Raw genomic sequence first — 12,048 nt, 5'->3', positions numbered from 1 at the left:
TTTTTTATTTTGTCATTTTGATGTAAAAATTAGAAACAGTTTTCTGGAGAAATGTTAAATTGGATCCAGTATAAGCTGGTCATGTTTAAGTTCCATTGAAAGTTGTAGCAAACTTGTCCCATTGTTTTCAATAGGAGTAAAGCATGACTAGCTTAGCCTGGGTCCAACCCATGGGCTGCAATTCTGCATTCTATTCCATGTGCAGTGAGATGGGTTCTATTTCAGCTTATAGACTGCTCCAAGGTCCCTCATCAGACAGCAGACACTGATCTTTGCTCCCAAGGCCCCATGGCCCAAATTACATTATATAAAAGTGAATAGGTAAAGACACACAAACTCATTTATTTGTATAAGGTTTGATCTAAAGCCTGATGCAGCCAGCTTTTGTACTGATTAAGGTCAGGTAGTTGCAAGCCCCTATTAAGATGGATATTAAAATGAAAAAGAGGCTTAGCATCATATTTTTATTTATTTATCTTAAATCTAGAAGGAAACTGTGTTTCAAAAATATGTGTACATTCAGTGTTGTTTATATAAATTGATTTATATAACATCACCACTCTTTATACATAAATAACAGCAAAATAAAAATGCAGAATAAAACCGGCAGTTTTTACCAAATCCCCATGAAAAGCAACAGGCTTCAGAAGGGATTTGAATCACTCTCTTGAGGAAACAAAGCAGTGGCTTCATTCACACACAACACTGGCCATAAATCATGGCTACAGAAACTGCACCCGTGCAACACAGTTCAATGTCTCTGCTTTGCTGCTCCTTTCTTAGAGCGGGAAAATGAACCACACAGCACATCTGGCTTAGTATTATGTGGGAACCAGGGCTCATGGGTTGTTTCTCCCCAACAGGGCCAGCAAAAGACACTACACAGCCAGAGACTGGCACAGCTATCCTTTTCTGCCTCCCTACCACTTCCTCTTTCCTCTCTCATTGCCGCCACCATCTCCTCCCTCCTCTCTCGCTCTTGCTCCATATTCCTCTTCTGGCCTGATCAGCCACAGGTGCTTCTACCTTCACTCTGAGGAAAGAGCGGGGGGGGGGGGGAGTCCTCCCCCAGAGCAAGGCATTGTGGGTAAGGTCACCAAGAGATTGCCTGGCACTTTAAAGTACAGCTCAAAAATGCATTCACAAATTTCTTTTGTTCTTTGTTCTGAAGATTTGTTCTTTGCTTTCAGCTCATGGTTTGTTTATTCATTTATATTTATTTATTGCATTTATATCGCACCTTTTCTCCAAGAAGCTCAAGGTGGTGAACATGGTTCTGCCACTCCTCATTTCATCCCCACAAGAACCCTGTGAGGTGGGTTATGCGGAGAGTCAGTGACTGGCCCAACATTACCAGGTGAGCTTCCTGGCTATGTGGGGATTTGAACCCTGGTCTCCCAGGTACCAGCCTGACCCTCTAACCATTAGCACTTGTTTGCATGTGATGCTAAGCCAGCAATTCCACTGTTTGTTTTTTCCAGTCCAGGAAGGGCAGAGCAAAGTGCAGACTGCTTGAACTGTATGTACCAGCATGCAGCTCATGGAAAGGCCAATGTCCCTATGCTTTACTGGCCAATATTGCGCCTGACCATGGCCAGTGTCTTGATATAAGCCCCCCTACCTCTGCTTAAGACTTACATTGGTGACTGGGTCACTTTCATTATCAGAAACACAAGCCTGAAGATTCAGATTAAGGGATTTGCATGTTATCATGATTCGCTTGGCATCCTTTTCCTGAAAAGGCTTGAGCAATGAATCTGCTGCTGGAAATTCCTTTCTTTGAGGATTCAAGGCCTGGAATAAAGACACTGGGATAATTAGCTGATTGAAGTTAGTATACAGAATTTATAGGAAAAACAGACTTTTCTGGGAAATAGTTGTAAGATCAGAGATCCAGTGACAGACAGCATAAAATCCATTTCTTTACAAGCTACTTTTTGAAGAAAGACAGTATGTGGGACACTCCTGATAGTTCCAATGCCCTCATAATTGTGATGGATGGTGGCCCAGGAGGGAGTTTTCTCTGTGGCAGCCCTTAAATTGTGATTGATTGAGTTTACTTCTATGCCATTTTCCCACAATGAGCTGTGCCCAAAGCAGTTTACAGCAAACATTCAAAACACTGAAATACAGAGCATTAGAAATATGTGCAACTATACAAAATACAGAGCAGCGTCATTAAACTGTGGAACTCCCTCCACACAGAGCTGCATTTAGCATTTTCATTACACAGCTTCCATTGTATGTTGATTATAAGCCTCGTTATTCTGACCCTGGACATTTAAGGTATTTTTTTTTTGTAGAACCCACCCTTTCCACTTTGTTTAATTTATACTCTGCAGCTTTTGCTTTTGTTTTAACTTGTCTTTACAATTGTATATAAACTGTTCTACTTGTTTTCAATTGTATGCTTTTATTACTGTAATCTGCCCTTGGACCTTACAATGAAGAGTAGGTAAGAAATCATATAAATCAAAGCAATAATAAAGGCAAAACAGTGAGAATGGCACAGCTGTCTCCCCAGTGGACATGCTGGTCACTTTTAGCTTTCTCTCACCTAACAATATAAAGCAACAAAGAATAATACTTACAGCAATATCAGGATCTAGGGAGAATAGATTCAACCTATCCATATTTCGAGATGCTCTGACAGTTTCTTCTGTTTCTGTTAGGTACTGCAACAACAAGAACAACATCCTCTTATTCTACAGGTAAACATCATATTAGCTCAAATTGCTTCATGTCAGGGTTTCAAATTTGACCCACAAAGCTATTTCCCCCCTCCCTGCAACACACACACACACACACACACACACACACACATATTCAAATTTATAATTTGTGTCTCTTTTTGTTTCTGGTATTTCTCCCTCTTTTTGAATGTTAGCCTGCAAAGCAAACCCAGGTGGGAAATCTACATTTAATCTGGGGCAGAATCTCCAAAACATTCAAGAATATCACATTGGTGTAATTCAGATAATCCTGTCTTATTTTGAGTAATTCATTTAACCTAATTATTGACTATGTTTAATTTCATCCAATAGTGTTGTTTGTAATTAAAATACATACTTATTTCCAGTGCTGTAGCAAATTATTTCAGATGCACCGGTACCACATTATAAATTATAATTATAAATTTGCCAACAGCAAAGTAACAAACACCAAGCTAAAAATCCATAAACAGTAAGTGGCAAGGCAACTCTTCAAAATCTGACACTATGTATGCAAATTGTTGCAAGAGAGTCAAATTTACATTCACGTGCTCTGATTTGGAAAAACCTCAAGCTGTTCGGATAAATATTTTCCAAACCAGTTTTTTTTTTTTTTTTTTTGGCTTTAATTGTAAACTCACTTTAATCATGAAGCCGAAATGATTTCAGTTTTGTTTCCTGCCATCTACAAGACTCCTTGTTGTTAATAATGAAAAAAATATCATGAAGCACCAGTATTAATGTGGCAGCATGTACTGTGAAGTAAATTTAACAGGTGCATTCTGCTATGCCTCATATTTCTCCCAGTACTATTAAAAAACTTTACAACTGAGGTTAACCACATAAATGGCTCCATAGCAGCTAAGATGCCTTTAGAATGGCTTGTGGACAAAGTCATCTGTCACAATGTCTCCAGCAAGCCAAATCTACACCCATTTTGTACTGTGCTAAAATGATACATCTTTAGATGGCAGCTGTTACCAGCAAAACCTATTCTCTCCTATCAAAAAAGGTTAGATTTGGAGGAGCAATTTTACTAAATGGTTGAATTTACTTCAACAAGGCCTAGTGATGGAGACCAACTTGGATGCTTTGAAAGGGGATTAGACAGATTTACAGTCAAGATGGCTAGTTTCTACCTCCACTGTCACAGCCAGCATATCTCTGAATACAAGCTGGGAATCACAAGTAAGGAGAATGTTGTTGCACTCAGGTCCTGCTATTAGGGTTCCCAGAGGCATCTGGTTGGCCACTGTGAGAAAAGGATGCTGGACTAAATGACACTTTGGCCTGATGCAGCAGGACTTTTCTTATGTGATTATCCTGATGAGGAGAGTTGAATGGTCCTAGGCTGGTTTGCAATGCTGGAGCTGCATGGTGCATCTTGCCACTAGAGCAGGACACTTTGGACCACAGATATGAATGCTTAGCTTTGGCATATGCAACAAACAGAAGTCATTATTATTATTATTATTATTATTATTATTATTATTATTATTATTTTAACAACGGTAGTCTCTTACTTTTGAAAAATCTGGATGCAGGGTGTTCTCTGCAGAATCAGTTTCCTCTTGCGGACAATCATAGTTCATTGACATGTCTTCCAAATCTTAAAAAACGAAAAGCACAACTGAAGATTCAGAATCAGAAAAATCTTTATTTGCATCAGCCACTAGCCACAGCAATAAAATAAAATGTACTGAAGATAGAGGTAAAAACCTAACTATAGAAAATACATTTTGGGGTTTTTACATCAACAATCAAATAATAGATCTTATTCTAATTGCCTCTGCTAAAAACCTTGCAGTTTTTGCTGTCACCGGAGCATCTTGATCTGCTAAAAGAAAGGACACAGTAGCAATGGTTGAGCGACCCAGCATGGGCAATAATAGAGGGGTAATAACCTCCTCAATTCTTTATAAAGTGTGCAAGCCAGAAGCACATGAACCACTGACTCAATACTGCCATCTCCACAGGGACATAACCATTTTTCCAGCGGAATATTTTGAAACCGACCCTCAAGTACAGCCGAAGGCAGTTTATTCAATCTTGTGAAAGTGAAAGTGTGTCTGTATTTTGGAATTGTTAAATTTTGCAAACAGAGTGCCAGCGTGTCAAAATGACTAAGTGGAAAATAATCATACCACGGACAAAATTTCCTTATTGTGGCCAGATTATTCTGTCGCTCGATATCATATAGGAGCTGCCTAATTAACAACTGAAGATTAATTTCTCCCAAATTCTTTAATAATGAAATCTATGATATGATACAGGAGCTCTGCATACGCAGGGGCTCTCCTGCTTCCTTTCATAAGTTGCCGTCTGCACATCAAATGGCAGGGTAGGGGGAAAGAGCAGGACAACTCTGCCAAACAGCTCTATGTGCCTATCAGTAACATACTTCTACTAGCGCTACAACTTCTAGCTACACAACATAATTTCCCCTTCCTCTCCATTCCCCATGCACCTCCTATATCTGCCCCAGATTTACTTCTAGTCTTCCAGAGCAGTTTTAGGAGGGTGTGCAGGGAGAGGAGAGGAAGTTCTGTTGTGCAGCCAGACGTCCTTGAACCAGCAGAATTACGTTGTTAGATACTGCCCAATGTCTATCTCAGTGGCGTAGCGTGGGGGGTGCAGGGGGGGCCGGCCGCACCAGGCGCAACATCGGGGGGGCGCTCGCACTCGCAGCTCTCTGCCCCTACCTGGCTCCACAGGTTAGGGGGCGCAAATTACTTGCCTTGCCCCGGGTGCTGACAACCCACGCTACGCCACTGGTCTATCTAGAAAGAAAACCACTAGAGAAACATTTTTAATAATCTTTTCATCAATACCAATTAGCCAAGGACTGCCACTCTCATCACAAAACCTCTTTAGCAATGGAACATCTCTGTGGCTGTCAAGTAACTATCTTCTCCTGCATGTGTCAAAGAAAAGTTGCGATTTTCTTGTGGAATTATGACTCACATGTAGAGCCCACCACAGGATATGCCCTATGGTTGAAGGGAGGCTTAATAAGAGCATAGGCTCTTCCACTGCGTCTCTTTTGATGTAAATGTATTTTGAATCATAGGGCAGGTCTCACTATATAAGGTCTCCTAAACCTTTAACAGTGTGATTGGTTTGTGGCTTCCTGCCCCAATATATAAATTAGATGGAAACAAAGTATAGTATCTAGATCAAGGGAAGTAATAGTGCCACTGTATTCTGCTCTGGTCAGACCTCACCTGGAGTACTATGTCCAGTTCTGGGCACCACAGTCCAAGAAGGACACTGACAAACTGGAACATGTCCAGAGGAGGGCAACCAAAATGGTCAAAGGCCTGGAAACGATGCCTTATGAGGAACGGCTAAGGGAGCTGGGCATGTTTAGCCTGGAGAAGAGGAGGTTAAGGGGTGATATGATAGCCATGTTCAAATATATAAAAGGATGTCACATAGAGGAGGGAGAAAGGTTGTTTTCTGCTGCTCCAGAGAAGCGGACACGGAGCAATGGATCCAAACTACAAGAAAGAAGATTCCACCTAAACTTTAGGAAGAACTTCCTGACAGTAAGAGCTGTTTGACAGTGGAATTTGCTGCCAAGGAGTGTGGTGGAGTCTCCTTCTTTGGAGGTCTTTAAGCAGAGGCTTGACAACCATATGTCAGGAGTGCTCTGATGGTGTTTCCTGCTTGGCAGGGGGTTGGACTCGATGGCCCTTGTGGTCTCTTCCAACTCTATGATTCTATGATTCTATGAAAGTCATAGAAATGCATTTGCTAATACCCTGTATGTACTGGTTTATACCATGTTGTTCTGAAGGACACTACGGGGAGCAGCACACCTAGAAAAACTTTTAAAACAACCAACACTATGCAGTTAACAACAGGGATTCCGAACAATTAATGCTTCAACAGATCTATGCAAAAGGCGGGGCGGAAACAAAGCTTTACTTTTATCATTGCTTTAAAAAAATGCAATGCACCCAAAATTATTAAAAGCATTCCCTGTTACCAAATTTCAGATCTGTGATGTCTGCGCTCTTCCTCTCTTGAATGGACCCTTCTGGATTTATCTGCAGGATCTTGTTGAGAGTGAAAATCCATTCATCCATATCTTGCTCATTTTCAGCTGCCAGCACAAAGTATGTCAAGTCATTCATTTTCAGCTCAAAGGCATGTTTTCGAAGCCTGTTATTCTATTGGATCAAGATATTTATAAGAAGCAGGGAGGAAGCAATGGGAAAAAAGCATTAAACTATAATGACAAATCCTATATTGAATAAATAGAACAAGAAGTAGCATCTGTAAGTTGCAGATACAAATGTTCTCCTCAGGCGGGTAATTGGGAATCAATAGTGGTAGAAGCAATGGAAGGTTTTTTTACCTCCTATACCTCAAACAACAGAGAAAACATAGGAAAATGCCTTATTCTGAGTCAGACCAATCGCCCATCATAGGTGAGTGTTGTTTACACTGACTGGCAGCAGTTCTCCTAGGTATTTAAATTGAGACCTACAAAAGAGATGCTCTCCCACGGAGCTACAGCCTTGCTAAGTCTTAGGTATTTAAAGTTTCAGTCTATTTCCATCAGGACTATCCCTGAACAGATGCTTTGCAATTTGATCCAATAATGTCTCCAAGTTCCATTCAGTTCATTTGGGCTTACTATCAAGTAACTGTATGTGGGACCACAAACCTAGTTGCTTATAATAGTAAGGTTGAAAGTTGTCCACAGCTGATAATGCTCAGAAAGTTTGCACAAGGCAGTTGTATACCAATATGGTGCTCTAATACTCTCTAACAGGGACGCGGGTGGTGCTGTGGGTTAAACCACAGAGCCTAGGGCTTGCCGATCAGAAGGTCGGTGGTTCGAATCCCCGTGAAGGGGTGAGCTCCCGTTGCTCGGTCCCAGCTCCTGCCAACCTAGCAGTTCGAAAGCACATCAAAGTGCAAGTAGATAAATAGGTACCGCTCTGGCGGGAAGGTAAATGGCGTTTTTGTGCGCTGCTCTGGTTCGCCAGAAGCGGCTTAGTCATGCTGGCCACATGACCCGGAAGCTGTACGCCAGCTCCCTCAGCCAATAAAGCGAGATGAGCGCCGCAACCCCAGAGTCGGTCACGACTGGACCTAATGGCGACGGGTGCCTTTACCTTTTTTTAATACTCTCTATGCTGGCCTCTACATAGTATCTATGCTTTTGGGGCCACCAGAGTGATGGACCTTGCTACTTGGTTGTATAAAACTGGATTAGTCAGGCTCGTATGGAAGAGCTGAATATAAGACACCTCCCCCCAAAGCAAGTCACTCTGTAATAACTGCCGGATCTTTCAGGTCATTGCTTGAAATGGCTATTGATTAGCACTTTAAAGCAGACATAGCCAACACGGTGCCCTTCAGATGTTTCGGACTACAACTTCCATCAGCTACAGCTTTCATGGCCAATGGTTGAGGCTGATGGAAATTGTTGTCCAAAACATCTGGAGAGCACTGCATTGGCTATCCTTGCTTTAAAGAGGAGACTGGATTGATATTCAATAATTGCAGACAGGCTAAACTGTATTCAGAAAAGTGCTGGGAACAACACCCCCACATCCCACGCAAGCATTTTCTCAAAATGCAAAGTAATGTTCAGAACAGAAAATAACATTAATAGAAAAAAGAGACAGTGTATTCCAATGGAAGCCAAGCAAAATAAATGAGTTGAAATGCATTGAAATATAAAAGCCAGCTAGTGTTTTACATGGCTACTGGTACTGCATGGCCTTTGATCTCTGTCTGCTGACTTAATTGAATTCCTTATAAACGACTTCTTTATAGCATTCCATAACATGCATATACTTTCTCTCCCAAGAAACACATACAAAGGGAGAGCCCTCTCTTTTAATCTGCACTCAAATTATTCTTTCCTTGCATCTCATTCAATTCTTAAAGAACAAGAAAGCATCCTGGAAGATGTGACTTTCTTGGAAGATTAAAAATCTGCCAAGGATTTAACTATAGACTGAATCCTCTGTTTATTAAGAAGATGCAAATGAACTGCCTTCATGAAAGCAAGGAACAAATGTCATTTAATTTGAATGTTTTCTATACTGGGCACTTCACTTTTTCTGCAAAGTCATTCAAATTAGATGACAAAACGTTATCGAGTTTCTTTTTTTTTATAGCAAAAATCATTTTCACATGCTGAGTACTTAAACATACCAGACAACAGGAATTCAATATGTATTTATAAGATGTGCTTCAAAGTTTTGGCAAGCCTACAAGGTTCTGTGCAAAAGCTTCTTTTTCATATCTACAGCCAAATATTTCCTTCTGTGGCAAAGCTAATATAATGTGTGTGTCCCCCCCCTTTGATTCTTTACTGCTCCTACTACTGGATAAATTGGCTTTAGACTTTAGTATCTCCCACATTTAACTTAAAGTTCAACATTATGGTCTACATAAAGAATGTCACAAACACCACATCATATAGGTTGAGATAGATATTCCAGGCTCAGCCCAGATTATGTCTAATGTCTACTGGAACTATCCATCTCTTAAAAGATCACAGAGTGGCTTGAGAAGTAATTCACATTTAGAGTTTATTTAGGTTTTAACTTTCCAACAGCTATTTTATGTTACACAGACCCAGGCCTATGTATTAATCCACATATAACACCCCCCCCCCCAATCACATATGCCAGAGAAAGTAGAAGATCAAAACAACTATGAATACAGTACTTCTAATGGACTGGATATATTGAGTTTCCATGATGTGAAATACTTTATTTCACACCAAACAGCTGAACAGCCAAGAGCAAACATAGAGAATTAGAAAGTTGGGAGGCTGCACTACAACATGTGGTACCTGCAGGTTTTCACCAATAGGAAAAATAGCACCAGGAGGGCAATTTAAGTCTGAGAAAGTGGTATGGAGAAATACTTTCTGTCCCAGGATTGCTATCCCAATCTGATCTGAATCCCACCCTCATCACTGGCTATGTGACACAATTAACTAATTGTCCCTAGCCTACAGTCAAGGTTCAACAGACAATACACATGTACTTAACTAAAGTAAAAGTTGCTGAATATCTGGGCACAGATCTCCAGGTATCTTATCTAATTTGCCCATCAGACTTCTACTTTCTTCTCCTCTGATTGTTGAGTTCTGAGAAACCTCTGGTTTCCAGAACAACAAACGTTCTAGATGTTCTGATTTAGAGGTTGCAAATGGCAGGTCTGTTCGTTCACACTTCTTGTCCAACAATACTTTGTTCTCTGGATCAACTCATTTTTATCTCTGATAATACCACCTGATAAGAGACAGGGGAAACAAATAATCTTTTCCAAAGCTTGGAATTAACATTTCCAAATGTTCCACGTATGTGACATATGGATCTAGACTAGCCATGCTGGATAGGGTTGATGTGAGCTGGAGTCCAAACATGTATGGAATGATACAGGTTCCCCATTCCTGGTTAACTTACCAAACAAAAGCTAGCCAGGATTCAACAGGATAAAGCAAATTTTGAATATCTATGTTACCATAATTGTATTTCAAAGGGGGGGGACTCTGCAACATTAACTAAAATATAAGAATGCTGAGATATTTCTGCATGTGGAAAAAATGGGGTTTTGTTCCCAGGTGAGGGATAGGGGTAGGGGATATGTGGCTCTCTAGAGGTTGTTAAACTACAACTCCCACAGTCCCTGGCAATTAGTCATGCTGGCAGGGACTGATGGGAGATGGAGTTCAACAACATCCAGAGAGGGCTGCAGGTTCCCTATCTCTACCTTAAAATAATGTGCTTCAGTTTGCTCCTTTTGAATAAATGGGATAAGTAATGTAATGCGTTACTTAAAGGCACTGTAGAAAAACAGCTATGACTAACACTCAACATGCTAGGCTACCAGCCTTCTCTAACAAGTTCCATCTTTTTTAGCAAATAGATTTATGTAACTCTCTTGGTTTTGAATTGATGAAATTACAAAAAGCAGGTAGGAGAAAACATTTGTATTATATGGCAGAAGAAACACACTCTGTATTTTACGTGGTTGAAATATATGAATGGATGCTACAACTAAGTTAGATGTTGCTCTGTGTTGGAGGCACTGTGGTCAGTCAGAGAGTATTTGTATCTCCTTTTTGAGGCATACTTCCTCTGTTCAGCAAAGACGATAAATATAGTACAGCTGTAAAACTTGAGTATTCGCCAGGAAGTCTGGTTGAGCAACCACAGCTACACAGCAAAGTGCCTTAAGAAAACCTCAAGAACCCAAAGAAAACATATTTGTAGCAACCAAAGCCATCATAAGGATAAGTGCTATGAATCAGGACCCTAAACGTTAGGCCATTCTTTCAAGAGGAAGAGGGATCTTTCATGGCTCACGTGGAACTCCATGTGTGTATCAGTATTATCTCAAACATCCGAGAACTACTAGATCACGATGATTCACTCTCTTGCTTCCAAGTTGGCAAGCGCATGACACCACCAGAAAACATCTGGTGCAATTTAAGTTAGCTCTACTTTGTCCATTCAACAAAATGTAGCAAAAAAGTTTGTCATTAAATGTATTGGCATCTTTTCTTCTTCTTCTTCTTCTTCTTCTTCTTCTTCTTCTTCTTCTTCTTCGTCTTCTTCTTTTAAAGCAATTAATGATTTGGGTCACTCAATCATCCAATTTGATAACTACATTAAGGAGATGTTTTGTGAATGATATCCGGTGTGAGTCACACTTGGAATATGACTTAGGTAATTTTACTCTATTGATTTTGAGGGCTCTACTCTGAGTATGACTTATGGAGCAATCTAAATGCCTGAGCAGCAGTGGTAAAGCCTAAAAGAGTGGTGCAGCCGCCACCACGTTCACAGCCCTGCCACTCATGCTGGTAGGGGGAGGCTGGCACAGCAAAGAGGCCCAGTTCAGGCCCAATGCTTTCAGGTGATGGTGGTAAGACTGGCTCAGGGTTCAGTGGCCATCCCAGTTCTGCCTCCTCTCTGTCTCCCAAAATGCCTCATTTCAGGGATTTTCATTGGCCAATGCCAACAGTAGTTTCGTGTGTCAGCTTGATAGACTGGGAATTTGGACTGAAATCTTAGTCAACACATACACTCTCTCTCTATCTATATAGATATTGTACATGCATACAAACTTACACAGTAGTTTCATGATTACCTGTATTTCAACCTGCATGTATTAGCCTATATAGCAAAAACAAACTGATCCATATACAGTATAATCAAAATGGTGGCATTCATGCTCAAGACATGTGCGTGATCAACAGTTTGCGAGGGGCCTCAAGGTATTTATGTATTTGAAATATTTATATCTTACTTTTTTACTGAATGACCCTCAGGTCAATTACAATGGGTTATCA

At 40.6% G+C, this 12,048-nt stretch overlaps 1 protein-coding gene across 13 annotated transcripts in view; it reads right to left on the bottom strand.

The window, feature by feature from the left end:
- DOCK10 (dedicator of cytokinesis 10) overlaps positions 1–12,048 on the bottom strand; it is a 189,021-nt gene that overhangs the window by 69,059 nt on the left and 107,914 nt on the right. For all 13 annotated transcript variants that reach the window (XM_081006834.1, XM_081006840.1, XM_081006841.1 and 10 more), the window contains 4 exons: positions 6,703–6,886; positions 4,235–4,320; positions 2,592–2,675; positions 1,639–1,794 (listed from right to left, as the gene is read on the bottom strand). In XM_081006834.1, coding sequence (XP_080862960.1) covers positions 1,639–1,794; positions 2,592–2,675; positions 4,235–4,320; positions 6,703–6,886 — 510 coding nt within the window. The remainder of the gene's footprint in view (positions 1–1,638; positions 1,795–2,591; positions 2,676–4,234; positions 4,321–6,702; positions 6,887–12,048) is intronic.

This window comes from Podarcis pityusensis, assembly GCF_964106645.2.
Source record: "Podarcis pityusensis genome assembly, chromosome: 5".
In the NCBI taxonomy this organism is placed as follows: domain Eukaryota; kingdom Metazoa; phylum Chordata; class Lepidosauria; order Squamata; family Lacertidae; genus Podarcis; species Podarcis pityusensis.
Note: the sequence above shows the minus strand (reverse complement) of the source record. Positions and strands in the feature narration are given on the sequence as shown.